We start from the raw sequence: 23,191 nt of genomic DNA, 5'->3' as shown, positions 1-23,191 counted from the left end.
GATTGGATGCTAGACAAAATATCATATGATTAAAAGGTTTAAAAAAAACTTCACTTTTAAATATAGTGTAAAAGTAAATACATTCATTGTTACCATGAAAAAGGAGAATCAAGGCAGACTGGAGGAGAAGTCACACTCCTGAATAAAAGAAACTCTCGTTAACAACTTGAGTTATTTAATTTGCAGACCATGACTAATTATATTTTGTTATAGAACAACTCTCTGTACACGCACTTGAATATTGTCATGGAAACAGCAAAAGACCAGCTTGTGCAAAACTTCGAAAAATCGGCCACAGATATTGATGCTGCTATAGAAAAATAGAACTTGACATGCTTTATTAATCTACACCATGAATGTCAAATTTAATCTTGAAAAACTTAAAAAGAAGTGAATGTTTGTGCCTTGTCTTAGGTCACCTGATTCTTTGCTAACCATTATCTTGTACTATGAATGCTGTCCATACATGACATGTCAAAATAATGATGTGGTAGAGAAAAAACACTTAAGTGAGGAAGAAATGACTTCTGAGCACAAAACAATGTGAAAGATGTTATATGTTTCAATAAAGATTTAATTTTAGATCTTCATCTAGTCTTCTCAAAGTTATATCCTGATTGTTGAAGAAAGAATAAATACAGTACCTGATTATCTGTATGAATCTTACATACAAAATATTTTAAAAATCAACTTTCCTAAAAGCAAGATTCCTAAAAATATATAAACATCGATGTGTAGTATATTCCATTCTAAAAAATGTTTAAATTTGCTCATACTTTCTTTTAGACTAGCCTGTCCAAACTGTTCTTATACTTCCAGTTGCCTAATTTATTCTGCATTTGTTTCAGCAACAAAGAGTATACAAAGCTCAGCATAATTCTACAAAAAGCATTTAACCCTTTCCCCATCAGATGCAAAGCGAAAAAGGCTTTTGCAACCAGCTTACAACAAGAACTGCCTGCAAGTAATTTGCAGTCTGTTCAGGTTTTATGCTGTTTGCTGCTCATCAGTATCTAAGGGTTGAAAATGAAGCCTTTAAAACTTGAATATATTAAAAAGTCTTTAATTAAATTGAACTTTCTAAGTAACTTCAAATACATCAAAATAAGTACCTTAGTGGTTAAGGGAATCTGCAACATGCAATTCTACATAGTTAGAATATCCAGCCCTTTTAAAAATTCACTTTTATTTCCATAAAAGCAAAAAAAACTGAATAAGTAATTTAAACACTAGGCCTGAACTAGAATGATCTAATATTCTCATGTGTTTTGAAATAAATAACAAATCATAAATACTCATCATACAGTATTATGTTAATTGAAAAGAAAGTAAACATAAATTAAATCCCACTACTTAAACCAGTTGATACAATGCAAGGCTGGTAAAAAATACAGCAATATTAGTACAACATGAGATACTTGTGAATGGCACATGTACAATTAGAGTCCGTATTCACAACACATTCTTATACTTTTAGAATAAAGAATACACTTGGAATTAAGTATGTGTATATTGAAGTTTATGAGTTCTGTTTGCACCTAAGGCTGCAAATTTAATGACTCAGAGTGTCCCTGCACCTGAACATAACTAGCTTAACAGAATCACAAAAATATAGGTTTAACCCATTCATGCCTAGTGGACTCTCCCATCCTTCTAAATTGGATCAATTTATTAAAACATTAGGGATGTCTTGTATATTTATTTCTATATTAAGAATATTTCTAACAGAAATTCATTTAAGCAAAAAGAGCAGACCCAGATGAGACTCTGCATCATGCAGCGTCTCATCTGGGTCTACGCTGTTTGCCAAGTACTTTTTTCTAGACACTAGGCATAAATGGGTTAATTTTGAATTGAACATAAAATGTATTGGTTTTATTTTGACTAAAACAGACAATTTTGAATCGTCTTCTTTATAAGTGTGAGCTAGAATTCAAAAGAAAACCCAGCACGACGACAACAAACCAAACTCACATGCCTAAAGTTGTGTATTCAACCTATGCCTCTAACCAAGCTTGAAAGCCTGTGAACCAACAAGAACACTAATTTGAAAGCAACTTGGAATCAAGTGAAAATTACCGGTACTTACAATTTTTCACAAATCTTCTAGGCTGTTAACAAAAATAGTTTATCATGGCAATAATAAATTCATTATTCCACAGAATGGGCTAGTGAATACGGGCCCAAGGAACACAAAACTCTGAGAAAAATCTGTCTACATGATCTTTTGCTAATGATTCAAACTTAAAGAGTTTTCTGAATGTATTAAAAGGACCAATACTCAAGAATTTGAGAGTGTGTTTGTGTATACAGAGAGTAGTAGGTTAAACACCAATTACTAAACACAAGTAAATATAAAGTGGTCAACTGCTCTATGTTCTTTGGAGACAAAGTCCTCTTGTAATACACAAACTCTATTAAAAAAGGTCATGAAAGCAAAGGATTGAACATTTTAAAAAAGCAAACACAAGAATATATTTAATTGATCTTATGATTATCAATATATATCAATATATATCTTGTAATTGGCAGAACAATTTCAACAGATAATGAAACAAAGCACATTTGTGATTTCAAACAACATTTAACTGACAGGGAAATAAAGCTATTTAAAAAAAACACCTCATTCTACACTAAGAAATCAAACAGTTACATGGAAAACAAGGCTATTGTCAAGCAATATGGTCCCCTACCGGCTCCAACATTGTAAGAAATTCCACCATTGTCGGAATATTTTTTTTGGTTGCCATAGCAACCAGAATTTTTGACATGGGAACAAAATAAAATGACATTCATAATGTCCTTATTGCCATCTATCTAAGTTTCATAAAGAAATATTAAGAACTTTTAAAGTTATCGCAGAATCCAGAAAAATGTGATTGATGATGGACTGACGGACGGACAGAGTGCTAACCATAAGTCCCCTCCCGTGAGACTGGTAGGGGACAACAACACTTCATAACATCTGAACACATCTCACAAGGGCATATAGGTAAATACATAGGAACACGAGAACATGACAAGGCTAGCCATCAATTAATGAGGCCAATTTGTCCTTAAAACACCCATATCTGATGTTGTTATTGGAGAGCTAAATATTGTCATGGCAGAATCTCAACATCAATGTAACTGCAGTTATTAAAAAGCAAGAGGAAAATCTAAAATCTATGGGAATCAGATGCTTGATGAACGAAAATTTGAATGCATATTAATATGATACTGTTTTAATTTATATTACCCATTGAACAGAAATAGCCAAAATGTATAATCAGCCGTATTTAATGCTTCTTGATTATCATAAGCTATCTCTTGGCTGCCATTAGCAAACTGCTGCTTTACAAATTGTAATGTGCCTGTCATGTAAAACTGTCAAATCTACTAAATAGTATGACTTATTGAAAAAAAAACATCCAAAATCCGAGGCCAGGCAACTGAGACCAGATTTCATAAGTTAGGGAAATACCTGTATTTACATAGGAATGCAACAATGAACATTCTTGTCATGCCTTCTTACACTTCATTTAAGTTTTATTGAATTAAACAAACGCCTCTACAGGTATTGTCTAGGTATTGTCTGCATAAACTTAATGGACAACTACTGAAGCTAAAAACTTTACACTAATTGTGCAAAAAATGCCATAAACATTTAGACAGCTCCTATAACACATACCCCAGCACAAATGTTAATATCATCACAGTCTTCCTCCTATGATATTGCATTTTGTGCTATTATGCATACACATTCATAACAAACATGGTTTCTAAACAAAAGAGTATCATTAACAAATTCTTATCTTTCCCACTAACTATCATTAATTAATTAGATTGTATAACAACAAATGATGCCTTTGCTACGCTCTTATAAACTTAACAGCACTATGACATAAGTAATTTAATCAAGATATAATTTTCGTTAGCTTCCGTTGCAAATAAACCATAAACAATTTTATTTTATTAATGCACATCAGATTTACTTCTTTTACTAGTATTATACATTGGTAGTGAAACATCTGATATTTTGTTCTGTTTCTGCTCGAATGTTTTGCAGGTTTTACAACAACAAAAATGTTAAAACAAGAGCTGTCTCCATTGGATGACATATGCCCCCGATAAACGCTTTGATAAAAGTTATGAGCATTTTTCGAAACCTAAACGCATTTTTCGAAACCTAAACACAGTGTGTATGGAAAGGCCTTGTCTATATACACATACATACTAAATATGAATGTTACATATGAAGCGACAAAGGAGGTATGAGAGGTTATTATTTTAAACCTAAACGCAGATTTCAAAACCTAAACACAGTCCCCAAGTTCAAGGTCAAAGGGGCCAAAATGTGTGTGCGTATGGAAAGGCCTTGTCCATATACACATGCATACCAAATATGAAGGTTACATCTGAAGCACCATAGAAGTTATGAGCATTTCTTGAAACCAAAACGCAAAATGTGACGGACAGAAAGACGGAGGGACGGACAGTGCGACCACTATATGCCCACCTTCGGGGACATAAAAACAACCACAGTAAACTGTCTTTGTTAAAACACAAATTGCAGATATATACAAATGCCAACATAATATGAGATCTCATACAAAATACAACAACAACAAGAGGGCCATGATGGCCCTGAATCGCTCACCTGACTTACCAAATACAATCCCAACCCAGATTTCATCAAGATAAACATTCTGACCTACTTTCATAAAGATTAGATGAAAACTGTGACCTCTATTGTCTACACAAGGTTTTTCTATTATTTTACCTAGTGACCTAGTTTTTGACCCCAGGTGACCCAAATACAATCCCAACCCATATTTGATCAAGATAAACATTCTGATCAAATTTTATAAAAATTGGATGAAAACTGTGACCTCTATTGTCTACACAAGGTTTTTCTATTATATTCCCTAGTGACCTAGTTTTTGACCCCAGATGACCCAAATACAAACCCAACCCAGATTTCATCAAGATAAACATTCTGACCAAATTCCATAAAGATTGGATGAAAACTGTGACAAGGTTTTTCTATTATTTGACCTAGTGACCTAGTTTTTTACCTAGTGACCTAGTTTTTTACCTAGTGACCTAGTTTTTGACCCCAGATCATCCAAATACAATCCCAACCCAGATTTTATGAAAATAAACATTCTGACCAAATTTCATAAAGATTGGATGAAAACTGTGACCTCTACTGTCTACACAAGGTTTTTCTATTATTTGACCTAGTTTTTTACCTAGTGACCTAGTTTTTCACTCGAGATGACCCAAATACAATCCCAACCCAGATTTCATCAAGATAAACATTCTGACCAAATTTCATAAAGATTGGATGAAAACTGTGACCTCTACTGTCTACACAAGGTTTTTCTTTTATTTGACCTAGTTTTTGACCTTGTGACATAGTTTTTTACCCCAGATGACCCAAATACAACCCATATTTCATCAAGATAAACATTCTGACTTAATTTCATAAAGATTGAATGAAAACCTCGACCTCTATTGTCTACACAAGGTTTTTCTATTATTTGACCTATTATGTGATCTAGTTTTTGACCCAGTGACCTAGTTTTTGACCCCAGATGACCCAAATACAATCCCAACCCAGATTTCATCAAGATGAGCATTCTGACCAAATTTCATAAAGATTGGATGAAAACTGTGACCTCTACTGGCTACACTAACATATTGTTGACAGACGCACGCACACACGCATGCACACACGCCGGACATCACACGGTCAAATAAGCTCACCATGTCACTTTGTGACAGATGAGCTAAAAACTGTAAACCAAATCTGATTTTGGTATATTATATAGCATGGCAAGTTTTTTTCATGCTGTGTCACAAAAATATTGACTACTTCAAATCGCAACTCATCTTACTTTAAAGAGATTTTGTCAACAGAAAGAGCCTAAATTAGGTAATTTCTTTTAACAATTAGGACATATATATTAGCATGTAACAAACGTACGTAGGTTACAATAAGTATATTAGGCACGAAGAGTATTATACAATTGGTTCTCTTTGTTTAGTTCTTTCCATATTAATATTTGACTGCAAAATGTATAAGTATTTGTTATCACCATGGCTTTTGAAAATCAGAATAAGGAATACGAAAAGTTGGCCAAAGCTCTGTCTACAACATGTATCATTTGTTAGTTATTCTGCTTTGTAGATTGATACAACATTTTCACTTTTTTTTAAATTTAATACATCATAACTTATATCAAGTGCCATTTATTTTCTAAGTACACTTACGCAGTTGGTTTTGGTACTCCCATTTATGAACATAACCGTGTGTGTATAATGTATAAAAAAACATATATATATAAATTCAACATGATTTCCCTTAAGATGTTAAATAAGCTTTAAAAATCTATAATATTATTTATTTGCAATAACTTATCTTTATTATTAAATACACATGCATTAAATTTCCTTATAGGACTATAAACCTGAGCCAATTACAACAAGATGCGTTTGTGAAACACAATGTCCCCCTATATGACGTTTGACTTTGAAGGATGACCTTGACCTTGTGAAGGATGACCTTGACCTTTCACCACTCAAAATGTGCAGCTCCATGAGATACACATGCATGCCAAATATCAAGTTGCTATCTTCAATATTGCAAAAGTATTCATAAAATAAGCGATTTGGGCCACATATATTTGACCTCTGACCTTGAAGGATGACCTTGACCTTTCACCACTCAAAATGTGCAGCTCCATGAGATGCACATGCATGCCATTTATCAAGTTGCTATCTTCAATATAGCAAAAGTTATTGCAAAATGTTAAAGTTGGCGCAAACAGACCAACAGACCAACAGACCAACAGACAGACAGACAGGGCAAAAACAATATGTCCCCCACTACTATAGTGGGGGACATAAAAAGGTAGAAATGGTCAATTCACCAATCTGTGAAAAGTTCTCTTTGAAGATCAAAAAAAGAAACAATCTGTATTCATCTTTTGTGTAAAATATTTGTGTCCAGAAAAATCAACAATTTTCAATACTGCACGGCTTTCAATATGACACAAATAACAAACCAACAACACAAATGTAAGCAAGCTAGAACAATTACATGCCACATAATATTGTAGAATCAATAAATATATCACTTCTTATTCCAAACTTCCTAAACGTTTGTCTCTATATTTTGTGCAATAAGCCTTTGTTGTTCAGCCGTCAGCTGTTGCTGAGGATTATGCTGGACCTGTTGGGATGTGACCAGCTGAGGTTGCCCTGGCAACAAATGACCTTGACCTTGGGCATGAGACAGATGACCTTGACTGACTAACTGCTGCTGACCTTGAAAGTGTTGCTGACCTTGGTACTGCAGATTCATAGACTGACCTTGCAGCTGGGGCATGTGACCTTGACCCTGTATCTGGGACATGTGGCCTTGACCTTGAAGCTGTGAGAGGTGGGGCATACCGTATTGCATAGAACTAAACATGGGCTGTTGCTGGGAGACCGACTGAGTATTAGCAAGGTGGGAAGCCATTTGCTGAGACTGAGCCCCATGTTGCTGCATGTGAGACATCAGGGCACCCTGGTGAGGCACCATGTACTGTGTGTGACTTAGTGACTGGGGCTGCTGCTGTTGCTGCTGATACCACAGCATCTGTTGGTACTGTTGCTGCTTCAGGAGCTGCTGTTGCTGAAAAGCAGCTTGCTGCTGTCGATACTGCTCTTGTTGCCGCTTCATCAGCAAATAATGCAACTGATCTGAACTTGACATTTGGCTAGATGCTGAAGCCTGTAGCTGCTGTTGTTGTTGTTGCTGCTGCTGCTGTTGTTGCTGCTGCTGTTTTTGCAGCAACTGCTGTTGATGCAGCATCATTTGCTGCTCTTGAAACAGTTTCAGTTTTTGCTGCATTTCTTGTTGCTTTAAATGTTGCTTCAGAATCGTATCATTCTCATACATAGTCCCTTGGTCAGAGTCAAACAAACCAGAGTCATTGTCACCTTGACCTTTGCCTTGGGACTGACCTGCCTGACCTTTGGCTGCACCAGAATTTGACCTTAAAACTTTCGTCTGCAATGCAACTGTATCTGGCGTTTTCCTTGAATCATCGCCTTCAGATTTAGCAACCTTGTTTTGCTCCATGCGCATTTCTTGCTGGCGGCGTGCTTTTTCTTGATTCAAGGCAGCCCGATACCCCTCATAGCTCATGACAATTTTTTCAAGTTCTTGCTTGTAAAGCCGATTCAACATGGCATAAAACGTCTCCATTTGATTCAGCTGGAATAGATCCCACTGAAAATATAGCAAAAGATTGTCATACAGATAAGAATATAAATATTGATAATCTGTGGAACAAAACTGGCATTTAGTGTTAAGACAGAATTTGCAACAGAATTTGTAAAAAAAACACAAATTTGAACAGAATCATAAATGGGGACGATTGAACTTTACCGGTATGCAACACTTAACATCAAACAGCGTACCCTAACCCTAACCCTTAACACCTAACACATAACAACTAACGCAACACCTTATAATCCTTTTTATCCTATATATTTCCTAAGTATCGGGGGCTACCGCCCCCAAATCCCTGCTTTGTTGATAGTGGTAAACAACTGCGTACCGGTAAAGTTCAATCTAGCCTCATAAATGCAGTGTTTAATACAAGTATAAACCTCTTTTGTACTAAGAAAGGTATGACAAAACAAAGGCACTATTTCATTTTAGGTTATGCTGGTGTAAACTTTTTTGAATATGTCAGTTTTTTAGGTGTTAATCTCAAATTTGACAATACTTTTTTTGAGGTCAAACAAATTGGCCATTCTTAGATTATTTGAAAACGTTGACAAACTATTAACACTTTTTCATGGTAGACCACAGCACTGCAAGATACCTTGAGTTTGTGGTCATGTTCAGGGGGAGCCTTCACATACACACGCAGCCATTCAGGGATCTCTGAAACAAAAAGAACAATTTTTGTCACATATGAGTATGTTGGGCAAGAAACAAATATTTGCCTGTCCACACAGGCTAATCAGGCATGACACTTTCCGTCAAAACTTGATTTTTGCTATGAAGAGACTTTCTAAAAATGAAAAATATCATAAAAGCGTGAAGTATCGTCCCTGATTAGCATGTGCGGACTGAACAGGCTAATCTGGGAGAACATTTAATGCACCTTCATTACCCCCTTTTCACAGAGCACGGCCCATATTTATTCCCAACAAATTGTATTGTTTATTACTTTAATAACTACATTCTGATCAGATAATCATGACTTTCATATTTGGATATAGTAATTAAATGATCAGTCAAATGAAGTTAATGCAAGTCAGGTCACCTTTGTTGTCTGAATTGCAAGACGCTGAATTGAAAATAACATGTCAATTATCTTAGACATTAGATTAAACCTGGTCTCATAAAACCCTTTCAAAATGACAGAAAAAATAATTATATACACTACATCTCCCCAACTTCATTACCCGTAAAACGTCACTTATAGATGACTGATTTATAAGTGGGTCACATAATATAACCTTTATTGACAACATGAACTGTTGAATACAGTCTGAAATTGACTTGTAGAAGCCATTTTGACAACTGATGTGAATTTAATCTGCTCTGGGCCCGTGGCCCCATATTTTTAATCTTAGTCTGCCTATGCAGTGAATTTTGTTGCTTTAAATTGCACAGCCTGTGCCTTTTGGATTGGGAAAAATAGCATAATAACCACGAAGTTGGAAATAATGAAACATTATTTATATGAAATTATAAATAATTCATTTGCAGTATTTCAATTGTTGTGCATGTTTAATTGCATGTTAAAGTGCATAGGTGCATGTTTCACATGCTATTTTAAATTTATATTATGCTACCAAATCATATTGCTGTATAATACACTCAGGGCCCTCAATCCATTTTAGGGGAAGCGGGTCGCTACCCATAGCAGGGGGAATTTTCGCGGCGTTTCCCTTTTTGGGGGATTTTTAACTTACTCTCTAATTATTACATTTGATCATGTTTGCACTATATTAATTGCTTATTTCATAATTTAATATGTTTGACAAGAATAAATTAAAATAGAATTGAGATATAGTAATCATGAGACATCTATCTATAAAAAATTTTTTTTTTTTTTTTTATTTTTTTTTTTAGGGGGAATTTTTCCCCCAAAAAGGGGAAAAAAGTATACTTTTCAGGGGGGTGGGGGGGGGGGGGGGAATGCGGCCGAATTTCGGCAGTGGATTTGACAGATTGAGGGCCCTGACACTGAAACCAATTATTGAGCTTATTGGAAACGTTTTGCATTCTTTTGGGGAAATTTTGGTTAGATATATTGGGGAGAAAACAACCTTATATGATATAATAAACAATGATAATCAAAGTAAATATTTTATGGGCATTTTATTGGAAAGTAAATTATTATGACAAAATTGATGTGTTAAATGATAACAAAATGAGGGGAAGGGGCACGGGGGATGGTTTGGGTGGAGTCTATTGTGGTATGTCAGGTAAGAGTGGTTTTGTCAAAGTATCAATCAAATTTAATCATAAATAAAGAAGTTATGGCAATTTTAGCAAAATTTAATAATATGACTTTGAGAGTCAAGGTCATTCAAAGTTCAAGGTAAAATTCAACTTGCCAGGTACAGTATCCTCATGATAGCATGAAAGTTTTTGAAGTTTGAAAGCAATAGCTTTGATACTTTAGAAGTAAAGTGGATCTAAACACAAAATTTAACCATATATTCAAAGTTACTAAGTCAAAAAAGGGCCATAATTCCGTAAAAATGACAACCAGAGTTATGCAACTTGTCCTTTTACTGTACCCTTATGATAGTTTGCGAGTGTTCCAAGTATGAAAGCAATATCTATGATACTTTAGGGGTAAAGTGGACCAAAACACAAAACTTAACCAATTTTTCAATTTTCTAAGTATAAAGGGCCCATAATTCCGTCCAAATGCCAGTCATAGTTACATAACTTTGCCTGCACAGTCCCCTTATGATAGTTTATAAGTGTTGCAAGTATGAAAGCAATAGCTTTGATAATGTAGGAATAAAGCGGACCAAAACACAAAACTTAACCAAATTTTCTAAGTATAAAAAAGGCACATAATTCTGTCAAAATGCCAGTCAGAGTTACATAACTTTTCCTGCACAGTCCCCTTATGGTAGTTAGTAAGTGTTGCAAGTATGAAAGCAATAGCTTTGATACTTAGGGAATAAAATGGACCTAAACACAAAACTTAACCAAATTTTTCAATTTTCTAAGTATAAAAAGGGCACATAATTCTGTCAAAATGCACGCCAGAGTTATCTAACTTTGCCTGCCCAGTGCCCTCATGATAGTAAGTTAAGTGTACCAAGTTTGAATGCAATAGCATTGATACTTTCTGAGAAAAGTGAACCTAAACGCAAAACTTAACCGGACGCCGACACCGACGCCAACGCCGACTCTGACGCCAACGCCAAGGTGATGACAATAGCTCTTTTTTTTTTTTTAAATAGATGAGCTAATAAATATAAATGTACTTTTTGTTTTGTTTTTAAATGTATAATATACAAAAGAATATGTATGAATTACCTAGACACTTAAGGAAACTTATGAATATCTTAATATTGTTCCTACTTAAAAAGTTTCCTAATATTCTATTATTTAGTATCATTACAGCCGGTGTATATTTTATTATAATACTGAGAATAAGTTAGCATTAGTTATTATATTATTGTATCAACAATTAACAGTATATTGTACAACTTGTGAAATGAGCAAGAATATATTTTGCCTGCTGTAGCAGCCTGTTGTTCAGCACTCACCAGTGTTAAGGTAGGGGTTGGCTGGGACTAGATTTCCACGAGACTGGGGCTGCTGGGTAGCCGTGATGGGTAGAGGATTGCCATGGTTACCAAACTGGTACTGCATCAGGTTGGCACATGGGTGCTGGTACTGTGCCTGCCTGGTGTAATGACTGCAAACAAATTATTGAACCGGCACATTGTTCAATATAATGTGAAGGGACCAATTAAATAACAGTATGTTTAACGTTGGCATAAGCCTGCAAGCACTTCATGGCATTTATATAACTTAAAGGTTAAAAAGATAAAGGTGAGGTGTGCAGTCTGCTTCGATAATGTATGCATCTTCAGCCAACTTTGACATTAACCCCCCTGATCACTATGATTTAAGTCGTCCGTTTACATATGGGGCACAAGGCAGCCACGGCACATTGACTTATTTCCCTCACAGGTACCAATTTATACATACACCTGGGAGAGGAGGAGCAAGTGTGGGATAAATTTTTTGCTCATAAAAATCCAGTGCTCTGGGCGGAATTCGAACCAGGGACCTTCCGATCCCTAGCCCAGCATCTTACCACTAGACCACTGTCCTCACTAACTGGGCTTGCCCAGATATTAAGTTTGATACAGCCTGGCTGGTATCATTACCTTTGTCTTAAGTTATAATTTAAAAATTCAACTTTTTTAGGTCAAACAGCGTATTTTGATGACAGTTCCGTACAGAAGTGTTTTTCAACAGACAAAAACCATTTTGAACTCAGATGAGATATAAATAAAACAAATTGTGGGCTTAGCGCAAAACGGTTGTAACTCCATTTTTGGAAATTTTACAGGAGACAAAAAACTGCTCAATTTAAAAAAAAAATTCTTGCTGGATTTTATTAAAAAAGCTTATATTTGGTTAGTTCCAAGCAGTGTTAAAAGACTCATTTCCAATCTGTAGAATAATTATGGAAAGAGATATTTGAACATGTTCAAGTTACAACCATTTTCCACCTGAAATTTTGGAAAATTTCATTTATTATTTTTATGCAATAGGGAAGTAACTCAAGTTACAACGTTTTCCATTTTTAATTTGGGCAGATTTTAATATTTATTTGTGTGTTAAATGGAAGTATCTCATCATATACCGGTACTCTTTATTCTTCATCATTAGTAAAAGAAAGCAAAACTTATTAGTTACCATAAACTTTCAAAAATCATAAAACACTTTTTTGAACAAATACAATCATTTTAGTATGGTGTATAAAATGTATTCATAATTATTCAACACATTATTGATATACGTTTTTTTATAATATAATTTGTTGTTTACTTTAATAAATTAAATTAAATGAGATCTTTAAACGATTTTTTTAATCATCTAAAACTATTTTAGAGATCTTCATGATCAACTAAGATTCAAACTTTGAGGTATTTATTTTATCCTTTATTATACATTATCAAAAAAGTTTGTGATTTTATAATGCAGTCTCGACAAATGCAATTAAAGAAGCGAAAAATAATATTTCCAGTATTAAAGATTTTTACTCAAGCCAACTTAATTAATTAATTAACTTATTTCCTGCCGTTAATGTACATCATTTTCTATAATGCTTATATATAATACTATAATTAATTATATAAATATAATTATTTGTTCACGGTTCATTCACTTGATTTTTTAATGAATAAAAAGGAATTTAACACTATGTTGAACATAGGTAAATTAATAAAATGAACAATAAAGAAAGTTCTAGAACAAGTTAATTTTGTTTCAAAAAGGTAGAATTGAGATTTGGAAAATAGAATTGAGACTTCTAAGTATGTACTTGTATTCAAACATATTTTAGCATCACAATAATTCCCTTGTTACTTTGTTCAATTTGGACTGCAGTTATTTAACATAAAAGAATTAATAGCTAAAGAGTTGATACCATAACGCCTTAACTGGGTATAACAGCAAAAGTAAGATCATTCATCAACATGACTTTTCAGACTGTTACAATTATACCATTATGTGGCATGTCAGACTGTGACAATATTACCGGTATGTATTATGTTAGACTGTGACAATGGTACCAATATTAAGCATGGCAGACTGTGACAATTATATCAGTACATAGCATGTGAGATTAAGACAATGGTACCAGTACATAGCATCGGAGACTGTGACAATGGTACTGGTACGAAGCATCTGAGACTGTGACAATCGTACCACTATATAGCTTGTCAGACTGTGAAAATTATACAGTAGGTAGCATCATTGCTGCATGTGAGACTGTAACAAAGGTACCACTATGTAGCGTGTCAGACTATTACAATTATACCAGTACAAAGCATGCAAGACTGTGAAAATGTAACCAGTATGTAGCATGTCAGACTGTAACAATGGTACCATTACGTAGCATCTGCGACTGTGACAATGGTACCAGTATGTGGCATATCAGACTGTGACAATAGTACCAGTACATAGCATGTCAGACTGTGACAATGGTACCAGTATATATTATGTTAGACTGTGACAATGGTACCAATATGTAGCATGTCAGACTGTGACAATTTAACCAGTACGTAGCATGTGAGACTGAGACAATGGTACCAGTACGTAGCATCTGAGACTGTGACAATGGTACCACTATGTAGCTTGTCAGACTGTGAGATTATACCAGTGAGTAGCATTTGAGACTGTGAAAATGGTAACACTATGTTGCGTGTCAGACTGTTACAATTATACTAGTACATAGCATGTTAGACTGTGACAATGGTATCAGTATGTAGCATGTCAGACTGTTACAATGGTACCAGTATGAATCATATGCAACTGTGACAATGGTACCCGTTTCAAGCATGTCAGACTTTGACAATGGTACCCAGGACTATGTGGCTTGTCAGACTGTGAAAATTTTACCAGTATGTAGCATGTGAGACTGTGACAATGGTACCACTACGTAGCTTGTCAGACTGTCACAATTATACCAGTATATGACATGCTAAACTGTGACAATAGTACCAGTATGTAGCATGTGAGACTGTTACAATGGTACCAGAACATAGCATCTGCGACTGTGACAAAAGTACCAGTACGTAGCATGTCAGACTTTGACAATGGTACCAGTATGTAGCTTGTAATACTGTGACAATTATATCCGTATGTTGCATGTGAGACTGTGACAATGGTGCAAGTATGTAGCATGTCAGACTGTGACAATGGTACCAGTATGTAGCAAGTAAGACTGTTATAATTATACCAGTATGGAGCATGTGCGGCTGTGGCAATCGTACCACTACTTAGCTTTCTGACTGTGAAAATTATACCAGTGGCTTAAGCATGTGAGACTGTGACAATGGCATCACTATGTAGCTTGTCAGACTGTTACAATAATACCAGTACATAGGCTTTTAGCATGCTTGACTGTGACAATGTAACCAGTATGTAATATGTCAGACTGTTACAAGGGTACCAGTTCGTAGCATCTGCAACTGTGACAATGGTACCAGTATGTAGCATGTCAGACTGTGACAATGGTACCAGTATGTAGCATGTCAGACTGTGACAATGGTACCAGTATGTAGCAAGTCAGACAGTTATAATTATACCAGTATGGAGCATGTGCGACTGTGGCAATCGTACCACTACGTAGCTTTCTGACTGTGAAAATTATACCAGTGGCTAGCATGTGAGACTGTGACAATGGTATCACTACGTAGCTTGTCAGACTGTTACAATTATACCAGTACATGGCATGCTAGACTGTGACAATAGTACCAGTATAATGCATGTGAGACTGTTACAATGGAACCAGAACGTAGCATCTGTGACTGTGACAATGGTACCAGTGCGTAGCATGTCAGACTGTGACAATAGTACCAGTAAGAAGCTTGTCATACTGTGACAATTATACCAGTATGTAACATGTGAGACTGTGACAATGGTACCATGCAGTGTGTAGCATCTCAGACCGTGACAATGGTACCAGTACATAGCCAGGTCAGACTGTTACAATTATACCTGTACGTAGCATGTCAGATGGGGACAATGGTACCAGTATATAGAATGTCAGACTAAAACAATTGTACCAGTAAATAGCATGTCAGTCTGAGACAATAATACCAGTACATAGCAATTTAGACTGAGACAATGGTACCAGTGTGTAGCATGTCAGACTGAGACAATTATAATAATGATGCTCAAAAGGTAGGAAAAAGATCAATCGCATTTTGTTCTAGTTTCTGTCTTATCATTTTTCTTATATCACAATTATATTTGAATAGTTTGTATTTGAATTCAGAAAGAGGATTAAAGTTCATTATTTTTTAAATTAAAATAAGCTGATAAGATAAACTTGTTTTGACTTGAACTCAGTTGAATTATAATAATTACAATACAAATATTAAATGATTTAAGAAAGATGTAAAGGTACTTATGTATGTTCTTGAGAATTAAAAAAAAAATTAAAACAACCTTTAGAATGCAGGGTTCGACACTAAGGCACGTCCGACAGACATTGTCTAGTAAGATCGGTGGTCGGGCTAGTAAAACTGTGGGCTAGCTTGTCCGACTGGTCGTACATAAAAAAAATCTATACTGATTCATATAACTATAACTAACCGAAAACCTTTTTCTCTTAATGTGTAAAATAACTCTCGTATCCGTTATTTACATCAGAACAAAACTAGCGTATATAAATAAACGCGGAGCATTCACGTGATTCATTGCTATTTTTAGACGCGAAGGAGAGCTTCCTGCAGAAATTGCTTGTTTCCATTGGTCAAGTTGTCATGAATATTAACGAATTTCTGCAGTGTCTTAGAACTTTACATCATGTTTTTACGACTTCTATCGAAAATCGGTATCATCAATGTAAACATTTTGGCGTAGCAGACGAGAAGTGTTATTTAAAGAATGGCTTTGTTCAAGATTGGATTTTCGTCCAACAAATGAGTTAATAAAGAAGAATCCGACGGTAAAACTGACACAGATTATGATGGAAAAAGGGTCTTGGAGCTGTGGTAGCATGGAGCACAGCGGTCAAGGTGGCCAGAATTTGATGACGTTGAATAAATGTCACCTGCTGTACAGACATCATTTGTTTAACTGGTGATAAACAGTGAAATTATAACAAACAATTTATGTTATTAAATAGTTTTATTTTATTTTTTACTCTGTGCATCAAAATAACTTTCTTGTGTTCACTAATTATTTACTGATAAAACCTGATTAAACATTTACACGACACAATTGTGTTTATTTGCTATGCCATTTATGGTCTAGTAGACATCAGATTCGGGCTAGTACATTTTAAGAGGAGCTGGTCCGATGGTCTGGCTGTAAAAAAAGTTAATGTCGAACCCTGGAATGTCAAGGCCCACATGGCAAGCAAATCAAACAGTGATGTCATAATTATGATGTCATAAACTAAAGATGTAAAGATGAGTTACTTCCCTTCCAACATTGTACACTTTGTAATTTTTTGTGCTCAAAGGTTGTAACTTGAGATACAACTGTTTTGCATAACAAAAATTATCCATAATTAAATACAACCATAAGCCAAATACATGTTTTCATGGGTAAATTTTCAGAATATAATCTTAATATCTATTTAGGATATGTAAAGTAAAAAAAAAAACTTGAAAAATGAAAAAATATGATTTTTGGTAAAAATGTGAGTTACAACCGTTTTGCGCTAAGCCCACAAAATGTACTGGGCCAGTATTATGATGACTGGGCAAAATGTTTCATTACATACATACATGGATATGGAAAACCGCCCAACCGCTCGGGCAAAAGGGCATGTTTTTCAGTAGACTGGAACCATTTAAGAACACTGCTTTGATGTCATCTGAATAAAATTAAATAGTGATCTGATATGTTCAATGATGATTGGCAAAAATGTGCCTTTTAGTGATCACAATGTTTCATATCAGCCATATAAGAAAAACTGCTTTGAGGCCTGGTGAGGCCTGGCAGCTATGTTTTTCAAAAGATTGGAACAATTTATGAACTCAGTCAAGATATCCACAAAAATGTAAAGCAAGATGACGTCCAATATATCAATAATTCCATATTTGGGGGGAAAAAAACATCATAAGTGAACTCACTTTTGCAATCAAAGGACAAGGGACAAAATTGTCACAAAACCAGGTTTTCATTGTGAAAAAAAAAATCTGATAAAGGGAGAAAACTCAAACTGAACTTTTGAAATGAACAAACAAAATTAACCCCCTTTGTAAGTTTGTTTTTAAAAAAAATCTATTTTTAGTCGTGGCGACCTTGACATTGGAGATATTGACGTGATTCTTTCGTGCGACACACCGTCCCATGATGGTGAACAAATGTGCCAAATGATTTTAAAATCTCACAATGAATGACATAGTTATGGCCAGGACAAGCTCATTTATGGCCATTTTTGACCTTTGAACTCAAAGTGTGACCTTGACCTTGGAGATATCGACGTAATTATTTCGCGCGACACACCGTCCAATGATGGTGAACAAATGTGCCAAATGATTTTAAAATCTGACAATGAACGACATAGTTATGGCCCGGACAAGCTTGTTCCGCCCGCCCGCCAGCCAGCCCGCCAGCCCGCCCTCGCCAATCTAATAACCAGTTTTTTCCTTCGGAAAACCTGGTTAAAAACCTGGTTAACCAGCCCGCCCGCATTCGCCAATCTAATAACCAGTTTTTTCCTTCGGAAAACCTGGTTAAAAACTTACTTGACATAGTAGACCCCCAGTTCCTTGGACTCAATGCGGTGCCAGCCGGTGGGCAAACTCTCCTTCTCTAGTGGGTGGCTCCAATGGGTGGTCTGTGTTATGTGGTCAATGTAGTACTTTCGTCCTCGCACCGTCCAGTCAACTGACCAGCCCTGGGGCAGCGGGAGGTGTTCGTTACTGGCATACCCGGAACTACCTGTGTTAGGAGGTAAGCACATTAAATGTTTTTGCTTTTTATTATACAACCTGTGGCAGCTGATGTGGGAAAATTAGCCTTATAAATCAGATAAAGGAAAAAGACATATTATGAGCATAAAAAATATAGCATAATACGAATTGTTCATAATAATAAAAAAATTATAATGTTCAACTGAAATTTTATAATATTAAAGTGCTACTTTAAAAATATTCTTACTCCAGTAAATAACAATGTTTTGTGAATTTTCCTTTGTGGGAAATTTTAGGCAGATATTTGGGGAAAATCATTTACCATATTTTTGCCAATGGGAAACAGCCCAATATGCGTTGTCATTTTTAGCACACAAATCACTGATACAGAGATTGGGCCTTTGATTGTTATTTCTATGGTTAGGGCTGACTGTCATTTCCTGTATGCTTACAAAATAATAATATATTAACCACTTCAGCAATGTTTAAGACAATATAACACACACTATAAATGTGTTGCACCCACGTATATATTTGTAATCAGACAAATCCACCATAACTTCTACTACAGTCACAAAGACAAAGGAACAAACAAAACTGGTTGCAGTTAAATCTCCTTCTATAACAATCTAATAAACATTCAGCTATTAAAGTTTTGTGAGAAATCTGAGAGCAGTTAGATGAGTTGAACACCAATTATTTTGGAACAATATATTGTATAGTGGCTTAACAGCCCAAGAACACGATTTTGCCAAAACTACTCACAGTCAAAATTCACAAGTTTGATAAATATTCACTCAGTACATTTGTATTTAAAGAGGACCTGAAAACACAATACCCAAGGATGTCTGATGTGCCAGGGTAAGGTGTTGACTGGGTGTCCCGCCCTCCTGACCACCCTGGGAGCCTGCACCAACACCAGCCATGCTGGAGCCCTGCTGGGCCTGGTTCTGTGAAGCATAGTGGTTGCGTATGTCCTGGTGGTACTGCTGAATCTCGAAATCGTCATACACCTGCCCGGCCTCCCCACTCATGTACACAACACTGTCAAATTGTCCACCACCCTCATCAGGACGCTCTACTGCACAAGGAAAGAAATTCAGTTCATATTCATGGCAACTTAACTGGTTAAGTTTACTGAAATAGCATCTTATTATCATCATATCTGCAACCACACTGCTTAAGACAAATGTCACGCTGACATCTTCTTGAATATGCAGTGCTTTTTGATTTATGTGATTTTTGATGTGGGAGATTATGTGAGCAAAATGTCTTACTCATAAATAATGAATGAGAGATATCACGATTCTGTGTTTAATTGTTCAGTGATAAAAACTTTGGACAAATGCATTACTTAAATTGCTTCAATGCAGGCAGTATATTTTGTGTCATATTTACAGTTATCGGTTACTTTTTGTCCAATTTACTGACTGTTTAAGTGCAATTCTTTTGGATAGTAGTTGGCTTCTTAATATTTATGAAAACAATATTGTCAGCTACATGTAGTTCCCCAAAGGTATATAATATAATGTTTTGTCAAAGGAACATAAACCAAGTTCTGATGATGGCAAGATAATATACATATGATAAGTTTCCTTATTTTGGATAACATCCTTTGCTTTTGAGAAATTGAGACATACTAATAACACGCATGATAATTAACCTTCTGGAAAGACAGCTAAAACCTCTATTAAATCAAATCTTTTTTTCCTCTCACAGAACAACAGTAACATTTCAATGAAAAACTTCAATAAACAAGAGCTGTCACCATAGGATGAATTATGCCCCCTATAAACTCTTGGTAGAAGTTATGAGTTTTCGAAACCTTAACGCAGATTTTGAAACCTAAACGCGGACCCCAAGTTCAAGGTCACTGTCATTGGGGTCAAAATTTGTGTGCGTATGGAAAGGCCTTGTCCATATACACATGCATGCCATATATGAAGTTGCTATCTGAAGCGACATTGAAGTTATGACTATGAGAATTTTTCGAAATCTAAATGCAATGTGTGATGGACAGTCCGATAACAATATGCCCTCCTTCTGGGCATAAAATGTCTTAGAATATCAAAATAAATCAGAAAGCCACATAAACTAGAGAGCGGACACCATGCTTAATTCTTGAAATGCACAAAGTGACCCTGTGACCTAGTTTTTGACCCGGCATGACCCATATTCGAACTTGACCTAGATATTGTCTTGATACAACTTCTGACCAAGTTTGGTAAAGATCAGATGAAAACTATTTGAATTAGAGAGCGGACACGAAAAGTGTGACAGACTGACAATGCAAAAACTATAAACCCTCTTTTCTTCGAAAAAAAAAAAAAATATATAAATGTTGCAAAGAGGTTAATTCTCTAAACAGGATATACTGGTATTAACAGACAGTCACAAACTATTTCTATCTTACTACATCTTGTATGACCAAGCTGAAAAAACTGTGACCTCCCAGTTTGCATTCAAATGCTCTTCCACATCAAAGTAGAAGTGAGCGCATACAGTAAGGTAGTACAAGTGTGACAGTATACGTGTCATTTACCCATCATCAATCTTCACTTGATAACAATTATCAATATTATAGATTTGAGTCCCTGTTGTTTCGCAATACTTGATTATGACAAAAGAATTTACCTTCCTGGTTCCCATATGTTCCTTGTTGCATCTCACTTGCATTCTGTGATTGTGTATGATAGGAACCATCATTAATTGACTCATGCTGGTTACTGGTATTTGTAACCAAATTATTAGCACTCGTTCCCTGTGGACTTAGATGCTGAATCAAGGCTGGGGAGGAACCAGACTTCACAACACCCGGTTTACTAAAACCATTATTTTGAGGCACTGAAACACCACTATGCACCGTCAGCCAACCCTGATCATTATTATTGGATACTTGTTCCACATTAAGTCTTTGCATATCATTTGAAAGGCTTTTCATGTCAGTACCAGCATTTGAGACAGAGGACTGAACGGCGGGAGACAAAAGCTGTCTTGGTAGTTGCTGTGAAACAGCATGAGACAGTTTCGGTTGTGGAATTGGCGACTGGGCTTTGGGAGATTGCGTCTGACGCTCTGGTAAGCTTTGACCTGATTCATGACTAGATATTCCTATGTGGCTTTTAGGTCTGGTGCCCAGCTGCTTGCTGACAAAAGGGAAACTGGTGCTGGCCACTGTCTGCTGAGGAATATAAGACGCTGGAGTTTTAACACCAGTTCGACGCTGGCCAGATGGGGGTCGAACTTGCTGATGGTAGGCTGGAGTGGAGAGGATTACAAGTATATTAACACATTGCTTAAGAGATCTGATTACAGAAAAGAAGAAAAAAAATACAATTGTTTACATTAGTCATTAAAATATTTACAAGAAGAAGTTGAATTTTCTCCCCTAACAAGTCTTATTACATGTAACAGAAAACTCATATCCTTATTGGCGTAAGTGTAAATTGTTGAACTCATTAATGTGACATTCGGACTCCTACAATTTTTATCAAGTAGTAGTACCTTTGTTTGTGAAATAGTTAAAAAAACATCACTGTTGTACACATTATTGTATTCTCCATACATCCCAAAGTCTTTCAACGTGTTAATTGTTTAATATGTCTTTTGAGGTTGCTATAATATCAATATCGTCTTGATAATTACACATGGGCCGTGCTCTGTGAAAAGAGGGTTTAATGCATATGCATGAAGTGTCGTCCCAGATTAGCCTGTGCAGTCTGCACAGGCTGATCAGGGACGACACTTTCTAATTTTTCCGCCTAAACTGCATTTTTACTTAGAAGAGACTTTCTTTGAACGAAAAATATCAATCATAAAAGTGGAAAGTATTGTCCCTGATTTGTCTGTGTGGACTGCCCATGCATTAAACCCCCTTTTCACAGAGCATGGTCCATATTCAAGCGAATTATGCCAAACATGAAAAGAAACACTAAATAATTAAGTATCTTTTTTTAAGCATTATCTATCATCATGACACTTACTTCGCAATATTGGAGGCGTGTCTCTCTTGACATATTTACCAGCTATTCCTTCATTTAGTCCAGCTGATTCCTTTTTCTTTGATAACATCTTCCAAAGATATGACTGTCTTTAAACTACATTTCGTTTTTTTAATCATTCATCATATAGCTGAAACAAACGTAGTAATTTAACAACAAAAAAACAATGTCACTGAGTAGAAAAAAATAACTAACTGACTTAAATGAAGCAATAGTTTAAGCCATTTATAAATTAACATGACTTATAACAATTGAAACGTCTGATATGACTAATTCGTAAAATTTACTTAGTCTGAAAAGAAAGGGTTTACTTCATACAGCTAAAACGAAATAAACCTCAATGCAGATTGAATCTTAAGGTAAATTGAATGTTGATTGCTCAAATACAGCATTCATTATCGGCCCTTTGCAGCGTCGAGAACTTTTATAATAATATCTTAAATATATTTGTCAATATTTTTTTGCGATAAAATGTAAATACCATACATACAGGAAGTGTACAAAAGAACATGACCTACGTGAAACGTCATCAGTATCTGGGACCTTTT

The 23,191-nt window shown here is 35.5% G+C and overlaps 1 protein-coding gene across 1 annotated transcript; it reads right to left on the bottom strand.

Annotated features, from left to right (window-relative positions):
- Nucleotides 1-423: 423 nt before the first annotated feature.
- LOC127872955 (putative mediator of RNA polymerase II transcription subunit 26) lies at nt 424-23,159 on the bottom strand. The gene is made up of 8 exons (XM_052416474.1): nt 23,134-23,159; nt 22,626-22,773; nt 21,277-21,900; nt 19,481-19,723; nt 18,475-18,670; nt 11,794-11,945; nt 8,868-8,929; nt 424-8,266 (listed from the first exon to the last, which is right to left on the bottom strand). Exons 2-8 carry the CDS (start codon nt 22,711-22,713, stop codon nt 7,142-7,144), a joined length of 2,490 nt encoding a protein of 829 aa, XP_052272434.1. The 5' UTR covers nt 22,714-22,773; nt 23,134-23,159; the 3' UTR covers nt 424-7,141.
- Nucleotides 23,160-23,191: the final 32 nt, after the last annotated feature.

This window comes from Dreissena polymorpha, chromosome 3, assembly GCF_020536995.1.
Source record: "Dreissena polymorpha isolate Duluth1 chromosome 3, UMN_Dpol_1.0, whole genome shotgun sequence".
In the NCBI taxonomy this organism is placed as follows: domain Eukaryota; kingdom Metazoa; phylum Mollusca; class Bivalvia; order Myida; family Dreissenidae; genus Dreissena; species Dreissena polymorpha.
This window is presented reverse-complemented; position numbering and strand designations above follow the sequence as displayed.